At 45.5% G+C, this 25,897-nt stretch overlaps 1 protein-coding gene across 13 annotated transcripts in view; it reads left to right on the top strand.

Moving 5' to 3' along the window:
• Positions 1-25,897, top strand: part of gphnb (gephyrin b) — a 76,921-nt gene that overhangs the window by 18,157 nt on the left and 32,867 nt on the right. For all 13 annotated transcript variants that reach the window (XM_034579703.1, XM_034579713.1, XM_034579712.1 and 10 more), the window contains exons 2-8: positions 7,851-7,929; positions 15,910-15,967; positions 16,197-16,289; positions 19,198-19,292; positions 19,470-19,536; positions 24,010-24,282; positions 25,717-25,851. In XM_034579703.1, the coding sequence (XP_034435594.1) occupies positions 7,851-7,929; positions 15,910-15,967; positions 16,197-16,289; positions 19,198-19,292; positions 19,470-19,536; positions 24,010-24,282; positions 25,717-25,851 (800 nt within the window). The remainder of the gene's footprint in view (positions 1-7,850; positions 7,930-15,909; positions 15,968-16,196; positions 16,290-19,197; positions 19,293-19,469; positions 19,537-24,009; positions 24,283-25,716; positions 25,852-25,897) is intronic.

Genomic DNA, 25,897 nt, shown 5'->3' with positions numbered 1-25,897 from the left:
TGTGTTGTATTTATTTGTTTAGAGCATTTAAACAACACCATGACACCTTTTTCCAATATTTGCATAACAATAAAAAGCATAAAACAATAAGCATAAGGACGTTAATCATAAAAAACGTCTGTGGTGTGAAAAGTGGTGTGAAGCGCCTGTGAGAGATGGACAAACAGTTTGCAAGTGACAAAAGTGCAACATTTGACTATTTCACATTAAAAGCTGTCAAGCTGATTGTAAAATTATGTTATTTGGTTTATAAGGAATAATTTTCAGACTAAGAATTCGTCATTTTCTGTTACTACTGAGAGACAGAGACTGTTTCCATCAGAGCGTTATGATGGTCAACACATTTCTGAGGCAATGGAATAGGACGGGCTCCACTCAGCTGAACTCCTGTTTCCTCTTCCTCTTCCTCTCTCCTCCTCTCATCCGCCCCCCATGTATAATATTTATTCCCCCTGCACAGCCTCCCTCCCCAACATTTCCCCATCTTCCCATTTTACCTCACCACTCTCCATCCTTTCCTCCTCTCTTTTCTCTGCCCTCCCTCTTTGCTTTCAGAGTATTCCCACTGTGCTCCCCTCTCTCCTCCCCTCTCTGCCTCCTCCCCTCCTCTCATCCAGTGTGAATTGCTCTCTTAATCCTGTAAGGGTTAGGCTCCAGCTCGCCCTCCCTCAACTCCACATGTCCGTCCTACCATCTCTCCTCCTTCACTCGGCCTGGGATGGGGCTGGCTCTCCTCTCCAGGGAGGGGGAAGAGATGGAGGAGCCAGGGCCAGGGATGGGCCCTGCCTGCCTGGGACACAGCTGTGAAGAACGTAGCTGCCTCTCCTGCTCTGTCTTTCTTTCTCTGCACATCTGGTGCATGGGGGGGGGGGGGGGGGGGGGGGGGGGGGGGGGGGGGGGGGGGGGGGGGGGGGCGGGGGGGGAGCATGTTGTGCTCTGTTGTTTTGTCCTTGGCTCAGTGTGGTTGCCGGATTTTGGCCTGGCCAAGCTGGAGTAGGTTTGGATTTGAGATGTGGATCGGCCCACTGCTGTACCCACACGGATGAGCCGGGCTCCACTGGTGTATTAAGCAATGGTTATTAAGCCGATAGAGTAATTATTAGCTGCAGTATAAGCGTGGGCCAAGTACTATTTTTTATTTTTTTGGGCCGTTCCCTCCATAGTGTTCTTCAGCGGCCGCCTCAGCACTATAGCAGGTGGAGTGTCGCACTCGTTGCATTATGTAACTTCACCCCAATTTAGATCTGACTTCAAATAAATGAAAATCAAGCTGCTGGTTGGCTCCTTTCCCCGTTGGATATAAATAGCATTTTCAAATCTTATCTAGAAAAGTGTTGTAGAGGGGAGATGCTTTGAAACGCAGCCCGACGATTAGGATCCCATTGTTCCGCTCCACACCCCCTCCATTCTCCCGGCTGCTTACAGTAAGCCTGAGGATCTGTGTGTATGCGCCCGAGCGTGGAGCCCTGCACATGTGTACGCATTCATCAGCAACACAGTGTGATTGAGATAGTGGCTAATGGTAAGATAGCATGAGCATGGTGTTGTGGGCTGAGTTTGTGAGTAGCTGGTGTGTGTGTGTGTGTGTGTGTGTGTGTGTGTGTGTGTGTGTGTGTGTGTGTGTGTGTGTGTGTGTGTGTGTGTGTGTGTGTGTGTGTGTGTGTGTGTGTGTGTGTGTGTGTGTGTGTGTGTGTGTGTGTGTGTGTGTGTGTGTGTGTGTGTCTTTGATGATGGATGCTGTGCTTCTGTTGCTTACCCCACTGCTCCTCTCAGAATTAACAAGGTTGCTAAGATACAGTGGGTTTATATTAGATTAGGTTATCTTCAGTTATTTCTGTTACTATATTTTGCCCTGCTCTGTGAAGCCTTTATTAATTTGGAAATTTACCCTGAAAGAAGATGCTGATCTTCTCCCCTCTCTTTTCGGGGATGTAGCACTGGAAGCCCTCTAGTCAGATGTCTACCCCACCCCATTACAATCTGGAGGCGTATCCATACCTCTATTCATCATTAAGCCCATTTAATCCAAGGCCTGGGGCCCAGTGTTTCCATTTAACACAGAACAAGCCAGTGAAATAGAAGACAGGAGGCAGCGATATCACTTCTGTTGAGGCTTATTGGTGTACGGAGATGTTGTCCCTCCCACCAGCAGATGTCATCCCAATCCAGTGTTTGACCTCCATAGTAGCTTCTCCAGGGCTGCGGGGCCATTGGCACTGCTGTTAGCAGATAAAGAACAGGATGCAATAAAGATGCCAAGTGGACTGCTCAGACGAGCGAGGCTTTGCTGTCCCTCCACTGGCGGATTAGCAAATCATCCCTCGCATGTATATGTACGGATACATATTGTGCAAAATGGATTGAGCATATCAGTCAGGCTGAGTTGCACGACAAGACTGACTCACCATAAAATATACAAAACATAGCACGACTTCTGCATTTTTCCGCACAGTATTGGGCCATGATGACATGTGAGCGGTGTCATAATTGGGCTGGAAGCAGACTTTGTCACAAGCAACCGGGGGCAGCAGCAGTCGGTTTTGCACTGCGATAATAAGTTGTGTCAATTTACTGATCCGTGGTAAGGTGTTGTCCGAGGTTGTGTGTGTGTGTGTGTGTGTACAGTAGGTGTGTTTATATTCCTGGAAAGTCTGCATGATACTATCTGTGTTTGTTGTGTGACACTTTTTCTGTATGTGTGTGTGTGTGTGTGTGTGTGTGTGTGTGTGTGTGTGTGTGTGTGTGTGTGTGTGTGTGTGTGTGTGTGTGTGTGTGTGTGTGTGTGTGTGTGTGTGTGTGTGTGTGTGTGTGTGTGTGTGTGTGTGTGTGTGTGTGTGAACCTGCTATAAGGGAAAACCCCATTAGTGTGGGATCCCAGGGCGATAATGAGCGCTGACTGCTTTATGTCCTGGAAATGATTGAGTGGAACATGGTGGCAGTTTATGAATTTCCTCTGCTGCTGGCTGACAGACTGACGGCACGTAACCTGCTAGCTAGCTAAGCTAATGTACTGCAGATGGGCAGCTGTAGCCTGCAGGCTAACTCTGGGTACCTATAGAAGAAGTGGACGGATAGACTTCATGCAAGTTTAACTTTTTCACGCATACACCAAATGTTTGACAACCTTGCTCTTTGTTTTACTGATTGACTGTTTTTTGTCACATTTTCATTTCACTACAGACACATCTGTCCTACTTGTTAAATGGACTTTAGTCGTGTCCCAATTCCATATTCCAGTAGGCTGTACACTGAAAACCAAAAATTGTTTGATCAACTTAAAAAATGATTTTGGTAACACACAATAAAATGTGTTCAACTCGAAGTTAACAAGTTATATCAACACAATTGCTGACTACAAATTGAAAAAGCATAATTAATGTGTGTTACTGATTTGCTGACTTGTAATGTTAATTGGTGAAGAATCTTGAACAAGCATCAGACTAACATCTTGAGAAAATAATATTATTTATTTATAGTTTATAGTTATAATAGCTCGGGTTTATTCTCCTTTAGCTCTCTTTTTGGTCTCCTCCTGAATGCTGCACTTTGTACACAAGCTAGTTGCTAACTCTGTGTGGCTGCTGTGTGTTGGTGAGCAGGTACATCGAGTGGGCTTTTAGAGCTTTTTCATTTAAAACAGCCGCCTGCTGTGGCTTAAAGAGTAAACCAAGAAAACGTAAAGTCGTCTTACGCAGACATGGCCTGTTTTTACACTGTATTACCTCCAGGAGAGACAAGTGAGGAAGCTTCAAAACCCTGCTTTTTTTTTTGTTCTGTATATCGACATTTCTTTCCTCCCTGATCAGTTCTCTGCTCCTCGGTCTCTTGATGTCTTCCCCTGTGTCCTGATCTCCCCCCCGCTCTGCCACGGCTCAGCGATTAACCCTTTAAGAGCTCACGTGCGAGCATTGGGTTTGTGTTAAGGATGCGTATCTATATCCCATGTATGTGAATGATGTTGCCCTGCGTAATGCTTCTGAAGCCTCCTGCTCTCCTCCCACTGCTGTAGCCTGGGGACGTCCAACACACACACACACACACACACACACACACACACACACACACACACACACACACACACACACACACACACACAGAGGTGGAGGCAAATGTGAGATGACAGGAGTCAATATAAACATAGGCGCCAGGAAATAGATTTTAAATTGACAAATAATCACAATTAGAGAGATGCCTGTATGGATAAATAAAGTGTGTATCTATGTCTGTATCTGAGAGACCTCATTAAAGGCAGGTAAAGTTATTACAATATCATTTTCTCATATTCGCTTCTAACTGTTCTTATATTGATATTTTTATGATGATAACATATTTCGATATTGATATTATTGACATGTTTTACTTTAATAGGCAATATTTATTTTTAAAGGTATATAATGATTATGATGAGACAAATAATTAATTTATTTTAGCCACTGATTCCAACATGTTCTTTGTTTTTTATCTGTTTATCTTGCTTATATTTGTATTTGAAACTTTTATTTTACTTCATTGCTGCCCATGTTGACCAGGACTTGGAAAAATGTCATTCCCAAAAAACAAAACAAAGCATATTGAAGAAAGTTTCATGTGGGAATCTTTGGCTGCTTGTGATATCAGGGAATGTCCCCAAGACATTAACAACATTATATGAGTTTATGTTTGACCACACAATAGCAGCAAGGTCTCTTGATAGGCGAGAGTCTTAATCAGTCTCAGCTCTCACAACAATCTGTCTGTCTCCTAGTTTGATTGTCCGGCCGTGTAGAAACATTGACCTTTAGCTCGATGGGTACATGGAGCAGCACAAGGGTTCATTGCCTCTTCCCTTTCGCAGTGACCCGGCAATGGAGCGCCGATTGCTTGTTGCTCAGGGATCAGATTTAATTCTAATCCATCAGAAGGGTTACAGGAAGCAAAACTAAGTCGGCCCCTGCTCTGTTGAGTAAATCCCAGGTTCCTGCCATACTGCGGATTTCAGGGACACGAGAGATGGTGCAGTGCACGGAGCGCCGTTCGTGGGAGGCAGGCGATGAAAGCTAAGCTGCTGATTTACCTGGAGAAAGGTGCATGGGTGGAGCCTCGGAGGTGGGAGGGAGCGGCGTCACAAAAAATTCCTGCGCACCTTCTTTTCCTCCCCCTCTCGCTCTTCCTCTCCTCCTCCTCCATCCTCCCTCCCTGTTGCCCCCGTCTTCAGCTCTTGCACAGGATCACATTAATATTCCTTTGAAGCCTGTTTCAACTGCAGCCCGAGCTCCCTCTCCTCCACTCTCGCTCCTTCCCTCCCTCGTTTTGTTCCCCCTTTCCTCTCCTCCTCTCTTGTTCCGTGTCATTCGCGAGCTATTGTTTTCTAGAAGGGAATCGCTTTCCCTCCGTTTCTACCAATCAGTGCAGCAGGGTTTTATTACCTTCAGTCAGGAGTTCCCCTTGTTGCACACATGTACACACGTGTGCGCACACGTACACACGCGCGCACGCACACACACACATCGGCGGTGGGTACCGATGCCTTTGACAGAGCGTGTTGATTGGTTCAGAATGGTTGCTGCCTCTTGTAGGAGAGTGGAACGGCTATTTTTAGATCAAGGGGTAGCTGGGAGAGAAAGACTGAGGAGTGTGTGTGTGTGTGTGTGTGTGTGTGTGTGTGTGTGTGTGTGTGTGTGTGTGTGTGTGTGTGTGTGTGTGTGTGTGTGTGTGTGTGTGTGTGTGTGTGTGTGTGTGTGTGTGCGTGCGTGCGTGCGTGCCTGTGCGTGTGCGTGTGCGCGTGCGCGTGCCTGTGCGTGTGTGTGTGTGCGTGCGTGCGTGCGTGTTAGTAAGGAATACTGCAGTCTTGAAGGAAGTTCCCTCTTCACACACAAACACACACACACACATGCACTTTTGCAGCAGTGCCCCTCTGAAGCCAGGGTGGTGTGTATTCCATGTGCTTGCTCCCCTTTTCCTCTCCTCCCTCCGCCTTTTTTCTCACTACATCTCCTCTCCCCCCCCGCCTCCTCCCGCTGTCGTTACGTCTCTCTTGTTTCTCTCTCTCTCTCTCTCTCTCTCTCTCTCTCTCTGGCTCGGTGTGCAAATGTCAGCACTCTCCCATTTATTTGCCAGAGCCCCGAGCAGCGTCCTGCACCCTCTGTTTACCTCTTGTCTCCTCAGCGTTGCCCCAGCGGTGCAGCTTTTTGTCTTCATCACTCTTCCCCTCTCGTTCTCTCCATCCCTCTGTCCATCCCGCGTCCTTTTAATCCCCTCTTCTTCACCTCCTTTCCTCACTCTCATCCTGTCCCTCTGCCCCGTCCCTGTCTTCAGCCCTGTTGCACTCCTCACTCCACCCCCCTTCCCCACTTTGCCACCACTCTTCCATTTTCTACACCATTCTTGCTTCACCCAACTCTTCACCCCCCCCCCCCCCCCCCCCCCTCCTCCTCCCATTCATGGATCATGGCACTTCATTGGAGTGACGCCATGACATTTCCACTCTTATCTACAACTAGTGTATCAAGTTAAAAATAAAAATTTAAATCAACAACGACCATCATCGTCCTCCTCATCACCATCATCCTCCGGTGCTTCGTTTTGCTCGAGCGTGTCCGTTCACGTTTCTGCCTTCGTCAGATCACAAAACACCTCGTCCCTCTCGTCATCCTCCTTCTCCGACTCTTTCCGTCTCCTCTCACTTTGTCTCTCACTTTTCTTTTTTTTTTCTTTCTTTCCATTTTGCTCTCCCCACGTCGTTGTCTTCCTCCCTGTCTCACTCCATTCGTCACTCAATCCATCTGTGATCGCGCTGATGACTCATGTGGCTCGCACCTGCTCTGCAGTCGAGGGGCCGACGTACGTGGTTTTATGACGAGAGGTTGGAGATGATGAAGGTGTGGCCTCGTGCACACTGAGGGTGGCGGGAGGATTTCAGAGTTCTGTTCCTCCAAATAGCCGCTGTGTTTCATTTGCAACATACTGATGTGGAAAACGTGAAGACACTATCAGCGTTACTTCACACAGAGTTTTCATTTTCGGGTGCACCGACCTTATAAAAACTCAAACTGACAAGTGAAGCTGAAAAACAAAAGAGAGAATCCTACTCTACGTTATTGAGACACAGTGAACCTTTCACAAACATCTGCATTTATGTTTGCAGGTATGAAAACTTTTAACTTACATGATATACAATACAGAAAAGATTTAAACATAGTGCAGTGCTCATTATAAACTCCTTGGCCTGCGGTGATGCTGGTTGCCTGCCTATTCAAAGTTTATCAATATTGAACATTACATTCTTCTTCTTTTGATTTATATGTCGAAAGTTACAAGATAGATAGATAGAACATTTTATCAGGATCAACATCGGTCCCAAAAATTCATATCGGTCCTCCTCTACAAGATACTGTTTGTTTTGTTGTTTGTTTGTTTTTCCTGTCACGTTACATGTGTGAAATCTGGACCAAAATGTACGAATGAATTGAGATGTTTTCCCAGAGCAGCACAGATCTGTTCAGGGATGTGTCTGGAGAGGAGCTCCTTGGCTGTTGTTCCTCTAGTTTTCATGTTTTGCTTCCAACAAGGATCGTCTTTTTGTGTATTTCGTCATTTTCTGCACCTGAACATCAGTAACCGCATGTGTCTAAACCATTACACCATTTTCACAAAACAATAAATCTGTATTTCTTGGTTTAACAAAGTGAGATGGCTCGAGATTAAACACATTTTTTTGGAAGATGAATGATGTTTTTCTCCTCTTTCAGTAAACACCTGTGATGTAATAATACGGCTTTGTGCTGAAACCCCTCATGCGTTTTTTTATTTTTTCATATTACTAATGATTTTGTATTCTCTCTCTCTCTCTCTCTCTCTCTGTGTCTATCCAGTGAGTGACAGCTGTTTTCGGAACCTTGCAGAGGACCGCAGTGGCGTCAACCTCAAAGATCTTGTACACGATCCCTCCCTGTGAGTATGGACCTCTTACACGATAATTCCATCTACAGACCGAAACGCAAAAACCTGTGGAAACACTGAACCTTCCTGTGTTTAAATAGACCTACGTTAAATCTACCACACAAATAAAAGATGCACAGGTTCTCTGCATGTGTGCGTCTCTGTGAGGAAGCCGCCGCCGCCGCCGCCATCGTCGTCTTTTTCTTTTTTTTTTATGCTAGAGCGTAACTAAGAAACTAAAAATATCTCTTCAACACAACATGTCGGGGCTCGGTGTCGCCCTGTGGAGAGAAATTCCCAGCATGCATGGCAACAACAAAAGAGCTGCAGCGCACTTCTGTTTAAGGACGACTCTCGGTGGCTGCAAGAAGTCATTATTTGCTCAAGGAAAATAAAGAAGGTGAAATCAACCATTGTTTTTATTAACAGGGACGTGATCAGTGACAAAAACACGCGGGGAAACAATAATCTCCATCACAACAAGTGTTTGTCAAAACAGACACGTTAAACCATTGTATGTGCAGCTTTTCAGTCGCTTCACAAAGGATTTCGCACAATCCCTGGAGTTGAGCTTGAGGTGGTCGCAAAAAACACAATTCAACTCGAAATTTCACGAGGTCTCTGAAGGTAATAAAACAAACACGCTTTTCACTCAAAGCGTAAGAGTTAGATTATGCGGACACTAGGATAGTACGCCTTCATGTGACTGTTTAACATCTAAATCCACAATGCAGATAGATATGATATGATTCTATGATACCCCATACGTCTTCTGGGAAGGTTTTTCTGTCAGATTTTAAAATCTGGCTGCAGGGATTTGCGCAGTCGTTTTACCAGGGGGCTGGCAGGACCAGCTTGACTCGGACATTTGCGTGAGGTTGTGCAAAAAAAGAGGTTGTGTTTTATGTCAAATCTAATAAGATTTATAAGTTGAGCTCAAATGACGTTAACTCTGATCAGTTACAATCTTCAGTCCATCATCAAAAGCAGCGTCTCACACATTTCTGTTCAAAACGCCTGCGACCGAAACACTGTCACCACAACATGCAAACATCAGACACGCTTCCGTACACATCAGAGCCCGGTTCCATGCAGCAGCCATTGATTGGCTGGAGCTCCTCTGTCACCGTATCACTCCAGTCAATATCACTGGAGTGTCACCCCCCCCCCCCCCCCCCCCCCCCGCTGCTATGGGACTCTTCACTGATCCATGCTGGTCATGTCCTTTATGGTATGTTTATTTTTAGGCCAGTGTGTAATGAATGTGTGAAGGCTGTGTGTGACACAGAGGGCGAGTGAGTGTGTGTGTGTGTGTGTGTGTGTGTGTGTGTGTGTGTGTGTGTGTGTGTGTGTGTGTGTGTGTGTGTTTGTGTTCCAGTTCCATGTTATGTTCGTCACACCAGATAGTGATCAGGGATCATTGCAGGTTCGTTTATACACTGGATGAATTGAGCTGGGAGCTTATTATTACCGTTATGTTTGTGAACATGCTTTAGTCTACGTCTGTGTGTTTTTGACAACTTTTGAATCAGAATCAGAATCACAACCCACCTTCAGGCTCAATAATGAGGTTTGAGCTTTTATTCCCTTATTTCTTGATTTAGGATGACTGAAATCCACCAGTTTTTTCACTGTGAGCAACTCGTTGATTTGGTTTTAATTGTCTATTGACATTATAACATGTAGGTTTTGCCACTTATTAAAACAACAATTCATTTTGAACATTGCTTTACCTGTTATTCTGGTTCAGACTAAATTGAAAAGTCAGGCTGTCCGGACCGAACAAGGTCGGAGTGAAGCCAAGCAGATAAGGGGGGAATTGGCACAGGGCAGAAGAGTTATAGGGAACTCTTAATGTTTCTTCGAGTGAGAATTAAGTGATTATCAATTTAGCACTTCAGAGATGGAGTTAATATTCATGAAACAAGGAAAGGGAATGTGATTGGCTGTTGACAGGTGATAAAGAAGGTTCCGTTGTGTTTGCTGGACTGAGGTTTGTTGGCTCCATAGGACATGAATAGACGTCCAGTGAGTCTGGGGCTCTGGGTTCCACTCAATCCACTTAAAAGCCACTTTGGACGGATGTGTCCCACACCAGTGAACTGATAGGGGTGAGTTTGGATTAAACTCAGTGCTGTTAAACATTCAAATTGGACACTGGGACGTGCAGTGAGCGATGGTGGCTGATGCGGACGGGGCCCTGACTGACCTCATCTGGCCCGAGCTCCTCCGTGCCATGTTAATCCACGCCACGAGTCAGCGGCTCCATCAGGTTGACCAGCTGGAACGCCGTGCCCTCAATGTGCCACCGCTGCTGTGACAGAGACAGAGGGAGAGTGAGGGGAAGGGAGGGAGGGGAGGGAGGGGAGGGACTCCGGGGGCCACAGCAGGACACTACTTACAACTGTAATCATAGCAACTCTCAGACAAACGCACACACACTGGCACATGCAATCAATCAGTCTGCCCAGTTTGAGGTTCTCGAGCAGCCAGATGTGTGTCGGGAGAGAAAAAATGATACGTGGCAAAACAAAAGAGCAACAGAGGAGGGTCAAACAAATGATACCCACACTCAAGGACACACAGATGAGATGAGGCTGAGGTGTGTGTGTGTGTGTGTGTGTGCGCGCGCCTGTGTGTGTGTATATACAAGTAAATGTACCTGTCTGTGTGTTGTTTGTTTGCATCTTTACCTTTTCTGAGCAAGTGCTTTTGCTGAGATCCATATTTTTTTGTGTGTGTGTGCATGTGTGCATGCGCGTGCGTTGAAGGTTGAGCCTCTCCCCCGGTGCTGTTGAGCCAGCTCCGTGTCTCTGCCCTCCAGCAGCTTGTGTCGTAACAACCTTTGTCAATTTTACAAATTGTCATGGCTAACAATAGCTAGAAGTCAATCAGCTGGGTGACAGTCGGACCAATTTCACAGTGAGGAGACAGTCAGGGGACAAAAGACGCACACACACACACACACACACACACACACACACACACACACACACACACACACAACCCTGTACTGTTAGAGCTTTGATTGATTAGCACTATAATAACTATCTTAATTGGATCAACTTTCCTGAAACTATTCATACAATATTAAAAGCTAAAATCTCAGCGACCATACAGTAACTGGTCACATCCCTAAAGCTGCTCTAATCCATGTTGAAGATGTTGAAGATGAAGTTGGTTTGGTGTGTGTTGTAGCTGGGATGGTTCAGAAAATGAAGAGAGCGGGAGAGGCTGTCAACAATGGCCGAGCTGGACCACGACGACATTTATTCTGTACATAAATACAACGCTTCTGTGGTGGAGTGGTCTGCAGAATATCTTATGGCGAGTGTGTTTCCGAGGCGTCCTGCGTGTTGTTTAGTGGCTGTGAGTGGAATCATGGGAGTGAAACCCCTCGCTGTGCACTCAGAGCTCACATCACGGTCGGGGTTTGAAGAGGTGGGCTAGTCCGCTCCTCCTCCTCCTCCTCCTCTTCCTCCATCCTCCCATCCCTCCTTCCATCAGCTAACATGTTGAGAGGTGACCCCTTGAGAGCTTTCCCACATACGGACGAAAGCAACAACTCAGCTGTAATGGGCTCGCATCCACGCCACTACTGGGAACGATGGCCGAGCCTCTCGTCTCCTCCCCTGGATGGAGTGTGTGTCTAAGATGGCAAGAGGAAGAAAGAGAGAGTGAGATTGAGTGCCGTGTACAAAGAGCTTGTATTATTAATGAAATTACCCTGGCAGATGGGTCTCATCTTGGAAGTGTCCCACAACCACTGAGATTTGCAGCTGGCTCACATGCACACTCATACTTTTCCTCCCCCTTGTTAAGTGTGCCTCTGACAGCCTATCCCCCACTTTCCTTTTCTCTCACTTTTTTCACTCCAGCTCGTTCTATCTTTCCCTCTTTATCCTCTCCTCTGTGCTCGTCTTTTATTCATAGAGAGATTTCGGGCCGTGGCGTCCAGGCTTTCAGGCCAAAACTACTACTATGTTCACCCCCCTCCCACCACCCCCCCCCACACACACACACACACACACACACACACACACACACACACACACACACACACACACACACACTGTTCACCTCCCTCCCCCTGCCCCACTCCTTCCCCCTTTCCATTCCTTCCTTTGCCCGCATCAGTTGTCCACACCTCGAGCAAGAAGCCTTTATTCCAGGCCGACTACCTTCAGTCTGCAGTTTGAGGAAGAGCTTTATATGTCGCACACACACACACACACACACACACACACACACACACACACACACAGTAGAAAGAGACATAGACGGGTGTGTGAGATTAAAATGTTGCAGGCCCATTCCCCTCTAACAGGCATCCTTCAATTCAGAGCACACCCACCCAAAAATACAGCCAAGTGCTCTATTTGCACAGAAGCCAGTCACGCTGAAACAAACACACAGTTACGCTCATACTCATTTACAGTATGAATCAACACACACATCACATCCATAGATACACACACTGTATGTGTATTGCAAGCATACACACATGCATGCACAAATGAACACATCATTTCAAATACATACAGATTCTCCAGATATTTGTATGAGCTCCATCTTTGAAAGCACTGAGAGGTGACATAAAGAACATTAATTATCTGGTTACAGTTGCACCAGTCAAGCTACTGGGATTTATCAGGCAGCAAGTGAAGAGAAGGTGATGTGCAAGTGTACGGATCTGAGCGACTTTGACAAGGGCCGAATTGTGAAGGCTTGAAGAGTAGATCGGACTTGTGGGGTGTTCCTGGCATGCAGAGGTTAGCAGAAGGAAGGACAACCGGTGAAGTGACCACAGGGCCACAGGGCCGGGGGGGGGGGGGGGGGGGGGGGGTTCAGTCCCACAGAGGAGTAAGGCCCCGTTCCAGTGGCGAACCTTCACCTCCCATTCACTTCCAATCTGTGAAATATCTGAATAAAACTGTGGCAAAGCAAATCACCAGCGTGGAGTTCAACCAAATTAGAACTAATACATCTAATACAACAGTCCTGCAATTAAAGGTCCCAACATGAAGGTGATAATGTTCTGGTTTTAATGGTGACACATGTAAAACTAAAGCTTTCTATCAACGTGTATCCTTAACTTATACTGTATATTTATAGAAGCAAATACGCTCTCTATATACCTCCATACACATGTACTCATTTACATATATACATATATATAAATGCAGATGTTATTTACTGTGTAAGTATGTATACACATGTATGTCTGTAAACATACAGACGGATACAATTTCCGTTTACTGACATATCCGAGCAGAAACACGCTTGTACGTGCATTTCACATTATACACAAAATGTCAAGTCAACAGCATATTTCTCCTTCCGCACAGAAATGGCATCCCCGGTAGTTACCAAATAAAATTAAAAAAAACACAAACACTGGCTGGCACACACACAACTCTCACACACTTTCTCACGATGAACAACACAGCAACTAGAGGCTTTAGACAGGAGGGGTTGCCTAGGAAACGGTGGGAAGGAACCCTAGTTATTTGTGTTGAGCATATTTTCATTTGGGCTGAAACAGAGAGGCATAAAAACCCCAGGAGAGGGAGAGAGGTGATTTGTCCTGACAGCTCCTTTACTCTCCCGAGGTGTTACACAGACAAACACACACACACACACACGCGTAAACAGACGAATGCACATGCATGAACACGTAAAAAAAAAAAAAATACAACAAAATACACACTCGCATACACACACACACACAGACACGTACAGAGATGCCAAAAACTCCTTCCCTCCAAAACACGTCAAGAAAAGTAAATCATTTGTGCCATCACAGGGATGTCAACAGGGGAGTGTGTGTGTGTGTGTGTGTGTGTGTGTGTGTGTGTGTGTGTGTGTGTGTGTGTGTGTGTGTGTGTGTGTGTGTGTGTGTGTGTGTGTGTGTGTGTGTGTGTGTGTGTGTGTGTGTGTGTGTGTGTGTGTGTGCATGTGTGTGTGCATGTGTGTGTGTGTGTATGGCTGCACAAGTTAGCGAATGCTCCGAGTAGCCCTACATGTGCAGTGTTTCATGACAAAGTACTTCTTAAATGATTCTTTCTGACTCCTCTGCCTCTTCTGTCAGAACCAGACAGCTTCTCTCTCTCTCTCTCGGAGTTTCAGGCTCCGTGCACGCCTGCTGCAGTATTCTGGTGTTGTCTTGCGTACAGAGCATCCCTCTGCCGCTCCCCTCGCACGGTTTGAAAACCGAGCCGAGCTGATGGATTTTTATCAAGTGATGTTTCCCGGGTGCAGGATTCAGCCATCGTAACCCGGCGTGTGAGGAGTTATTGTCTCTAAGCGTCTGAAAGGCAGATAACTAGCAGATGCTTTAATGTTCACGGAGGGTATTTTAGTGGCTGACGTGGAGGGGAAACATGATGCAGTGGTCTCCCAAAAATAGCGCTCCTTTAAAAAAAAAAAAGGAAGAAAGAAAAGGGTTACATAAGGGGTGTCTGTGCAGAGCCTTCACCTTGAGCCTCGGGTTGGTTTTGGGGGGGTTGTCATACCCGGACTGGCCACAGGAGGTAGCTGTGGCTCGCTGTTCAGCAGCAGCCTCCTCCTCAGTGGGCCATCCTGTGGAAAATCCTTTCAGGAGGAGATGTTCAAGGGCATTCTCCCTCTCCTCCTTTTTTTGCTGCTGTATTTCGGCGTCTCTCGCTCCTTCCTGCCTCTGCTTTGGTCTCATTCTGCTCTCTCAATGTCCTCCTTCTCTCTCTCACACGTACAGGGCATCGTTGGAGTTTCTGTCACGTGAACTCTATTCTCTCCATCGTGATCTTCACAAGCCTCCATTTTCTTAAATGTGAATTCAAACACGTGTTTTTAAAGAAGTCTCATGGAGGTGAGGGGAGAAGATGTTTCAGTCAAAAACAACATATTTATGAGCACTGATGTGAGTGTGTGTCTCATATTTAGAGGGATGTGTGTTGCTTTATTATTTTGAAAAAGATGGAGGCTACAGTATCCTGCACCTTCACCTGCTGAACCACGTGTCGTCCTTTTTCCGCCTTTTGTGCTCCTGGTGCCGGTGCGGTCCTGGTGCCGGTGCTCCTGAACAAGAACAAGTTTCCAAACATTTCCACAGAAAACTGTCTGGTCCAAAATTGGATGTTGGTGACAACAAAGCAAAGGGTTCTGTCAGGCTTGATTTCTTTCCACCTTCTTCTTTGAGGTCTCTTAGCGGTTTCCTGAACCACAAATTGCTGCATTACATTACCACACACTGGTATGGAGCCCGAAGGGAGCCTGGAGTAGAGCCGCTGCTCCTTTGCGTCAAAAGGAGCCGGCTGAGGTGGGTCACGATATCTCCTGAGCAGCTGGCTTTGGAGGTTTTCTGGGAATGTGCAACCGGGAGGAGACCCCAGGGCAGAACCAGAATTCGCTGGAGGGATATAAATCCCATCTGACCTGGGAAGGCCTCTGGATCTCCCAGGAGAAGCTAGATTTGTCTGGATTACGCTGGTTTGCCTGCTGCCACCGCAACCCGACCCTGGGTTCAGTTTCCAAACCTGCCAAAATGTGGACTACTTCTCAAAAGGACTGAACTGGCTCTGCACCAGAACCGGCACTGGTACCTTCCCATTAGAAAACAGATAGAGGAGCAGAGATGATGATGCAGTGGTTCGCTCCGTTTTACAGCAAGAGGTTTCTGTGTGAGAACCCGACGGCCTTTTTGTGTGGAGTTTGCTTAATCTTCGTGTTTGTGGGGCTTTTCAGGGTAAAGTCAGATTGGGGTTATTATGTCAGCTGGGATTGGCTCCGAGCCCCCCCCCCCCTCAGCCTTCGAGGGATAGGCGGTATAGATGGTTCGATGGAAAAGAGAGAATGTCCTTAAGATGGGTTGTTAAAAAAAAGCACTGACTTCAGACGGGGTCACTTCTCCTCAGCGGACGCTCTCTGATGATGAGAGAGGATTTTCTTGCTGTCTGGAATCTAACACGTGATGATTACATGTTTGATGTAAGAACTTTCTTCCTCTCTCAGGTTGGGGGGGATGATCACAGCCTACAAGATAGTGCCAGATGAGATCGATGAAATCAAGGTATGAAATATATCTGCCTGTTTATCTTTCTGTGACAGTATCCGTCGGTATTTCTGTTTTCTAATCTGTAATTACAATTAACCGTGTGTGTGTGTGTGTGTGTGTGTGTGTGTGTGTGTGTGTGTGTGTGTGTGTGTGTGTGTGTGTGTGTGTGTGTGTGTGTGTGTGTGTGTGTGTGTGTGTGTGTGTGTGTGTGTGTGTGTGTGTGTGTGTGTCAACCCACCAACAGGAGACTCTGGTGGACTGGTGCGATGAAAAGGAACTTAACCTCATCCTAACCACCGGAGGCACAGGGTTCGCCCCGAGAGACGTCACGCCAGAGGTGGGTTCACGTGTTTCTCATTAGAATCATTAGAATTTTAGATATAGCCAGGTTACGTACGAACAAACAAGGACAACTTTTTCGGTGAACAGTTTTTGCCGAGAGGTCACAGGAGGGAAGTTGATCCCCTGCAATAGAAATATGATGACGGCCAAAGTAAAACGCAGGAGTTCCTCTGTGTCTGAGAGGGAAACACTGAGGTGGATCTCTCCTGTTGCTCTCTGAGCGTTATTCAGAGAACCTCAGCGTGTTTTTGCTGATTACAAATGTGTGTTGCAGCGCTGATTAACACAGGTTGTAATTAGCCCCTCGGTCACATGGGAAATAAAGAGGCACAAGTGAAACCCTTATCAACTCACGTTTTTGAAAAAAGGGATTGCATTGCAAGCAATTCAGAGATAATGGGTGGCAGGTCTCAGGTTGCATGTTGTTTGTGTGTGTTTCATATTTCACTCCCTGTTTTTAAAGATGGACGACGCGCCTCCTCTTCCTCCCATTGTACCAAAATGAAGCAAAAATATCATATATATATATAAATATATATATATATTTATATATGTGTACACACATTCTTGCATATTGCATATACTCCGCCTACTGCAGTGTAGAGGCAGCACACCTCTGTGTAAATATACGTTTTGTCTTTTTCTTTACCTGTCTCATCACATACCTTTAGATTGAAGGATTAGAAGAAGCTCTTTTTGGATTTACACTGCTCTACTGCTGTTACATGCACTCACACACACACACACACACACACGCACACACACATACAAGCAATTTGGCAGGGGATGAGCCGTGGTTCTCAGCAGTATCATTGGTCCTCATCAATCATGGTAGACAGCAGCAACCTTCCTGGAAGAGGGAAGACACGTACACACTGTAGTCACTGATAACACCTGATATCTGATCCAACCCTGTGTGCTGGAGACAGTGATATCTCTCCGTCTGTCTCCTCTGTGCGTCTGTACAGGACACAGACGACTGTATTCTGTGTAGATGAAAGCAGGACACAGGCCTAAATGTCCTTTTTCTCATGGAAAATGTCTGTTTTTATGTGGAAATACTTCACTTTGCGTTAGTGCTACATGTTACCGTGATTTTCAATGCAACCATTCATGAATAAACCACATCTCAATGATCGGAAGGTTGAAACATCCTTATCTGACCTGCTCCTGGCCTTGATCCGGATCAGGGGGCAGATCCAGGAATTTTTTGTAGATAGAGCGTTTGTCAGCATTTTCATTGATTTCTCGAGAATTCTTTGTGGATCTTGATTAAAATAAATCTGATACGTTTAAGGGAGTGTGTCCTTAATTTGGTTCAGATCCAAATAAAAATCTGGATGTAGTGAATTTAAATGCATGCACTCTCCTTCCACATGCGACTGCGTTGGTTTCTGCCGATTAGCACAAGACGCATGATTAAGAATAATTTTCCCTCTATAAATACATTTTTTAAAGGATACATTCAATCAAGGCACTGATCTGCACTGAGCTACATTTTAGGAATATGATTTGCCAGAGTCTGTAACACCTCATTTGCTTAAATTTCATCACCTCATCATCTATGAGTCCGTCTCCTGCCCTTGTTATACATCCCCGCAAACACACAAAAACACACATACACACACATGTAATAAAGATAAAACCTTGCCAAATTTTTCCTGAGCATATTTCCCAAATCCCACATCTTGAACACGCCAACATTCAAAATTCAGCTCCCTCTTCTTCTAATCACTGACTTTATATGATGTGTGATCAGCTACAAATCCAGCCTCACCCCTCCCTCCCTCTCTCTCGTTTCTATCTCACCCCTCCCTGGTCCCACCCACACTCTTTCCCTTCTCCTCACCCTCTCTCTCTCTCTCTCTCCTCCTTCTCCTCTCCTGAGTCCAAACCCACGATGCTCATCAGCGGCTCCTCTGCTTTGAAGTCTTTTCTCCCCCCTCTCCCTCGCTAATGGTGCGTTTTTTGAAGTGTCACTCAACTCAAGGGCACCCAACACACAAACACCCAGCTGAAGGAGAAGACGCTGTATCCTCCCTGTGTCCGTCAGGAGCGTCGACGTCAACTGCAGTCCCGCAAACAGATGCACTCGCACATAAACAAATACGTGTGGTGGAACCTGTGTCGGCAAAAGCACTGAGACTAAAAACATCAGCATCTCTGGAAACCACAAAATATTATAAAGCAACCGGTCGTCCATAAAAGCCCAAACTTTATATGACAAACTTATTCATCATTAGGTTGTTAAATTGCACAGATTGACCAAGAAAGAGACATATTCCTGTATCGATCTCAAAGACTGAATCAACCTTGATTGCTAATGGGAGGAGTCGGGAGGAGTCGGGTCAGATAAGGATTTTCCAGTCAGTTGAGGCGTGAATTGTGCAAAACGGATTGTGAATCATTATTTCAAAGGCAGTCCTGGTGTTATAAGTCAAGGCATGTTGTTGTTGGAACCGTGGGACTTAATATTTCCTGGGTATCTACTTGATGTCCACAGTTTCACTTCTTCACCGACACCAGTATTTATACATACGTTCTTATTTTGAAGGTTCCTTGTTATGTTTAGCTGCATTGCTGCACTGTATCTGCATTTATGTTTGTATGTCGATGTGCTATAAACAAAAGCACGTGAGCTCTGCAGTGGAATTTACACACTGAATCCTGCCTGTGCCGCCCCTCACCTGAACGCACCGCAGATTTCTGTGTTGCTGTGAACGTGTCCGAGCGAAGAATCTCCCGCTGTGTTGTTCATGTGTGAAAGACAAAACTCCAGGAGAAGGTTCAGACCCAATTGTGGGGACATCCTCTGGAGGTCATGCCTGAAAAAACAACTTTAGACTGTGGCTACTCTTAACAACTGTCCTCTCTCTCCCTCCTCCTCTCTCTCCTTTCTCCAGGCCACTAAAGAGGTGATAGAGCGCGAGGCTCCTGGGATGTCTCTGGCGATGCTGATGGGTTCTCTCAATGTCACACCACTAGGCATGCTTTCCAGGTCAGTCTCGCAATCGCTCGTGCAACACAATCAAAACACATTATTTTTATTTGATTTATCTCTACGAGCCTTTATGATGACGTACATTAGACAAATGCGGGAAACAAACTTGTTGCAGTGACACACTTTCCTCAGCTGCATTCTTTTAACCGTCCCGTGTGTGTTGCCGTGTTGCAGACCTGTGTGTGGAATCCGAGGGAAGACGCTCATCATCAACTTACCAGGAAGCAAGAAAGGCTCCCAGGTAGGAAACACTCCAAACTGCTGGTAACAACAGCTTCCTCCTGTGGATGCTGGTGTTCGGTGTGGTTGATCCCGCAGTGCAAAGAAAGAAATTCACCTGGCCAATGTGGTTATGTGACAAAATGATGGATTAATAATAATAATAATAATAATAATAATATGTATTTGCTAACCAATTAGCTATTTATCGCGATGATTCATTGGCGTTTGCTGCGTCACGTGAATAAAACTTTACATAACCTCGCCCGTGAACATGATTTGCACCTGAGTTCCATCAGGTAGATTTTCATCGGCAGTGATGGTGAAGACATGAACTCCTCATGATCCCACGCTGCTTCACAACTTCATCTAACTAGGACTTTTGTTATTGTTTCTATTGAGAGACACCTACAAATTTTGGAAGATGAGTATGAAAAGATTTTTGTGATTCAAACAAACACACCTTTGGGTCGGGGGTTTGATTCCTGACATCTGTCCTCGAGCAAGACACCCCATTAGCTCCTGATGTGTGTGTACCGTGCTGTCATTTTTGGGTGAATGTGTGAGTGTGTTTACTTCATGTGTGTGTGCGGCAGTCTAAACATGCCTATACACTGTATGTGTGTGCATGTGCGTGTGCGTGTGCGTGCCGTCTCTGTGTCCCACTCCATCTGTCTCCCTCTCTGCTGCACTGACCTGCACATCTGTCTCTGTCTCGTTACGCGCCCGCTTCTCCTGATCGATTTTAGTATTTCTTTTTAATCAATTATGCCACCTCTTCCCCATCTGCTGCCATATTAGTGTCTCCCTCATCAACCCCCAGTTAAAGTTAACGGCACAAGCTGCCCACTGCAGGCTTTTATTACGATGATCTCCTGTCATAAAGATAACGGGGAGAGTCCGGCTGACCCAGCCAGGAGACGTCAGAGTGTCGGCGTTAAATCTTTTTTTCTCGCATTTCATCTTCATTTATACTTAAGATAGAATACTGTATATATCTGCATATTGTATTCGGATGATATATAGAGTTTAACTATCCTCTTGTATTTAGTTTACCTTAAATATCTAATGTGTATTTTGTCCTCATTGGGACGTGAAGATATGATTTTCGAGGTCTAGGAGTCTAGAAAATCTCCAGCGAATGCTTCCATCATGACGAAATAAAACAAATGTCCTATGAATGTGTAAATATTAAATGAAACCTGTACATTTACCGACTGCTTTGACAAGACAAACATGTTTAGACTGGTGGCTTCCCCGGCGATTTCAGCGTCATACTTTTAGCCTTTTGCAGGACTCGAATGGTCAAACTTTAAACAACAAAGGAGGAGCTACTATGACTTTTCATCAAGGTCAAGCTCAGATAACCCTGAAACCTACATTTCCCATAATGCCACACAGAACTGTTCGGTCTTTAGGTCTCTCCTGCCTGTTTGATACCCAAACAGTTCAAACTGGAAGAGACAGAGTCCACTTTAGGACGAGGTTGTTGAGAGGAACTGATTCGATTTCAGAGGTCAAAGGTTAAAGGTCACAGTGACCTCATATGAGTCTGGGAATAAAATGTACAGTATGTAGACTGAAACTTCGCTGGTTGGTGGAGGCATCAAGGCGCTAATTCAACTTTGCGAGCAGCAATTTCCCCGAACAAACTGCCGCTGCTCTCCCCACCTCTCACTGTCGTGGTGACTGTGTTTTCACGCGATGACTTCATCGCAAAACATTTCAGCTCTCGACGAGGAAGCGTCCACCTGCCGCGCTGATATTTACCTGTGGGGAAGACATTTCTACCCACTGTGCTGACATTTCTGCTCACTGCAGTGACGTTTCTGTCTGCTGGGACAGATACGCTTTCACAAACAGAGAAGAAGCACAGCAGCTGATTGCAGTTTCAACCTGTTGACACTTGGTGATATATGATCACTTATCAGATTTACACTGCTGTGCACATGAATTGTGATCATACTCTTGTCTCAGGGTCTAGGATTCTATTAAAGACTCAACCCCTTGTTGACTGTGGTCGGAGACATTATGTTTTTGGGTTGTCCGTCTGTCCGTCCTATTCTTCTGAGCATGATATCTCAAATACTCCTTGAGGGAATTTCCTAAATTTTGGCACAAATGCTCTCTTGGATTCATGGATGAACAGATTAGATTTGGGTGGTCAAAGGTTGGGGTCAATGTGACCTCACAAAACATGAATTTAGATTTTGATTATTAAAGATCAATGATGCATTGATCCTATGTTCTTAAGCAGTGACCGCATGTTCTTGTGAATGTGATGTATAAGGATTCAACGCTGACCTATCACAAGTCTGCCTTTAGTGAATTTCTTCGTATTTTTACCAGATGTCAGTTGGACTCAAAGATTAACTGATTTTATTTCAGTGGTCAAAGGTCAAAGGTCACTCATATGACACTGGAAAAAAATGTATGCAGACTGAAACTTTACTGGTGGTAATTCTAGTTTTTTGTCTACTGTCCTTGTTTCTGTTTGTCTCTCGTTTCTCCTTCTCTCTTCTTTACTCTTTATTGTTCGTCCCACATTGTTTTTTTTTCACTTTCTCAATGAATCTCTGTCCCTCTTAATCTCTCCATCTCCTCGTCCCTGTCTCTCTCCCTCTTTCTCTCTTTCTGTCATCCTCTCTGCAAACCTCCCCTCCGAACAGCAGCGCCCCCCCCCCTCTACCTCCACCCCTCTCTCTTGCTTGTGTTTCTCATGCTCCGGCAGTAGATCCAGGGATTCTGCTCTTTAGTGTTCTTGACAGTTACTCTCCTGCAGGACAAAACGGAGAATAAGAAAATAAAAAAGCACTCCTGACGTACCTAAAAATTTTGCCCAGCACTCAATGAAAGAACAAAAAAGGGAAAGGAGGAATGTCTCCAGGCTCTTAACACCATCCTCACACCACCCAGCCCTCCTTTCCACATCTCTCAAAAAATCCCTCTCAGATGTGGGCTTCAAACACACCAGGAGGAGGCATAAACAGGCTTCTGCGTGCCGAGGGGGTTCGGGCTGTGTGTGTGTGTGACGGAGTGGCATGGGGGTTCGAGAGGGAAAAGGTTAGCTCGCGGCTACGCAGCAGGGCTGGCGGGCTCGTGGCTGACTGCTGAGATTAACCCGTTCGACCTTTTTTCATCTGAAGAGCGCTCCTGCCCTCCTTCCTGGGTTTTTTCCTGCGGATGATGCTCTCCCAGCGAGGCGCGCATCCTAGTGGGCTTGAAATTCTGTCAAATCAAGGTTAACATCGCCGTATTTAATCTAGCCTGTGATATGCACACTTTTTTTTTTTTAAAAAGCACATGGAGTTGGGGGAGAGGTTGCTCCAAAAAAGCCAGCGTAGATACTGTAAAGCGTTGGGGGGGCGATTAATAATGCAGCCTCTCAATGCTTAAAATACACAGGAAGATAAATAATTTCACAGATTAGCTCTTGTCTTGGGAGCGAGGAGAATGGAGCGTTTAGCATAGCCGAGGAGCCCACAGGCACACTGACACACAGAGAGACACCGCAGAGGAAATCACCGATGGAGGGAGGGAGGGAGGGAGAGGGAGCAGGATTGTGTACATGTGGCCAGAGGGAGGCGCTGTAATCTGCTGTCTCAACAAGGGTCATGCACCAGTATAGTTGCACAGAAATGAGCGGACTGTTGTATTCATTCCACCGTATCCTGCATTTGTAACTTTTGTTTTATTAACACGATGCTGTTTCTTGTTAATCTGAGTTTATCTCTTCTTTCATGTTTGATCCATGAAATCAGGATATTCTACATTTTTTTCTAACAACTCAACAAGTTGCTTCCTTTTTTGCTTCTGGTGTGAAATATGATTTTCGTCCCTAATTATGTCCACTTCTTCAGTTTTTTTTCACGGATATTTCACATTAAAAGTCTTCCAGCGGCTCAAATGCCAAAACCTCCCCTTTTCCTCTGAGACTTCTAATGTGGTTTGTGTCAGGGAAGAACCCGTTAAACTTTGGCGTGGATCAGGATCAGGAAGTATATATAGGAATAAAGTTACTGCTGTAACAAATACACCAAACTCTGTGTAGAATTCCTTATAGTTTAAACGTTTCCTCACTGAATATTGGGAGATAAACGCTGGTTTTTAATGACTTCTAAGTCTTTTTAGTTGATCTACAGTTCAGCACCACTCTTGAACTTGCTGGACCTGATTCTGACAATTAAAGCTGCGACTCTGAGTCAGTTCCACTCTTCTCCCAGGAGATCGTACCCGCTCAACAAAGTTACATAGTGAAGAGCAGACGTTCAGGGTGAGGAGTGGGAATGAGAGTGGAATCATTCGACCTATTCCGAGTCACTCAACATTCAAACTCATTTAATAGCTGCTTTTTAAACCTAAAAAGTTGCCTAGTGTTGCTTTGAGTTACATCAGTGACAGTTCAGGAGCCCGTTTCTTCTTCTTGGCTGCAACGGACCACGTCGTCCAATACTGTATCTTTTTACTGATGTTCTTTTTCCATTCTCCATTCCAGGAATGCTTCCAGTTCATCCTGCCGGCCTTGCCGCACGCCATCGACCTCCTGCGCGACGCGGTGGTGAAGGTAAAGGAGGCGGCCGATGAGCTGGAGGACTTGCCGTCGCCACCGCCGCCCCTCTCGCCACCGCTCAACAGTTCGCCACGCCGCCAGACGGAGGACAAGGGCGTGCAGTGCGAGGACGAGGACGAGGAGAAGAAGGACAGCGGCGTAGCATCCACCGAGGACAGCTCCTCCTCCCACATCACCGCCGCCTCCATCGCAGCCAAGGTACGTGGACGGGCTAGAGGAGAGGAGAGTTTTTATACGTGTGACGTCATCCATCATCTCCACATGTTCATTCATACAGTGCATGCATGTCGACCAATGAGATTAGCTCAATGTAGATCAATACAGTGCGTTTCATGAATGAGTCACACTTCACAATAAGACATAATATTAAATACAAAGATTAAATTGCTTGTTTGATCCATGGCAGATGTTTCTGCTGTGCCTGTCAATACATCACAACATGAAGTTCTATAGGTTGGATGTTCATTCACTCTTTGATTATACTTGAGTTAGAAAGAGGATAAATGTGTTTGTTAGATGTGTCGTCACGGTTTGAAGAATTTCAGGCTCTTAGTTTTTTAAGTATCAAATCAAAATCCGCCTTGTTTTAAAACAAAGGTTTACTTTGATCAACACATAGTGAAGTTTAAAAAAGCCACAGGTAGCACCTTGAAATTATTAATTTACAGTTTGTCCACCCATATCTTAATAAAAAAATGTCTCTTTTGCTGTTTCCTGTTGTACTTAACTATACTATCCAAAACAGGAAGTACACAGGACAGAGTGTAAATATGAATGAGACACTACTGTAGTATTAAAATGTAATGTATGAGTTGTGATATTTTAATTTAGCACATGAGGAACAAGTACAGAGATGTCCTGTTCTCAAACTGAACGAACACGACCTTGAATAAAGATAGGGGGGGAATCAGACATGGGACGGGCCTCATTGGTCCTTTATGACCTATATACAGTTATATGGACTTTTAAAACCCTCACTCTAGCCACCTTAAGTGGGAACCAAGCTTTCTTTCAGATTTCTCTCGTCTAAATCTTTGCCAGAAGCAGGAATCTGTGTAAAAGTAATTTTGATGAACCTTGATTCAAAAGTTTTCTGATCATATTTTATCTGGAGACGACTCTTCGGGGCTTCCTGTTGTGAAAAAGAGAGTCAAACCTATGGTTTAACATATCACTCCTTCATCTGTGTGTGTGTCTGCTCTGTCCACTTACATGTAACATCATACCCATCATCCCATCCTGCCCAGTCTGCAGCCTGGAACTGCTCTGAGGCTCTGTTGTCAGGGTAACCTCCCACCTCATTGTCCAATCACAGATGGATGCTGGTAAGACTCAGCACCCCCACCCCCACCCCCCCCCCCCCTCACCGAAATCTCAACAATCATGATTTGTGATCATCGCGTCATGATTTGTGTTTCATTTGCATCGACGTCATTTGACAAACACCCATGTATTAGAGATGATGGAATATTTGTGTGTCTGTGCTGTAAGTTTGTTGTGTTTTACTCTATATACCTGTGTGTGTTTCTGGATCTTCAATATCACTATGTGTGTGATTATGGTGTGTGTGGTGTTTACGTGCGCGTTTGTCTGCCTGTGTGTGTGTGTGTGTGTGTGTGTGTGTGATCTTAGATCCCAGACTCCATTATCTCGCGGGGTGTGCAGGTGCTGCCCAGGGATACAGCCTCGCTCAGCACCACACCCTCGGAGTCGCCCCGAGCTCAGGCCACCTCCCGCCTCTCCACGGCTTCCTGTCCCACGCCCAAAGTGAGTTTGTGCACTCAACACACATTTTACATCCTTGTGAGGACTT

This window comes from Hippoglossus hippoglossus, chromosome 24 (assembly GCF_009819705.1).
Source record: "Hippoglossus hippoglossus isolate fHipHip1 chromosome 24, fHipHip1.pri, whole genome shotgun sequence".
NCBI classification, from domain to species: domain Eukaryota; kingdom Metazoa; phylum Chordata; class Actinopteri; order Pleuronectiformes; family Pleuronectidae; genus Hippoglossus; species Hippoglossus hippoglossus.
Note: the sequence above shows the minus strand (reverse complement) of the source record. Positions and strands in the feature narration are given on the sequence as shown.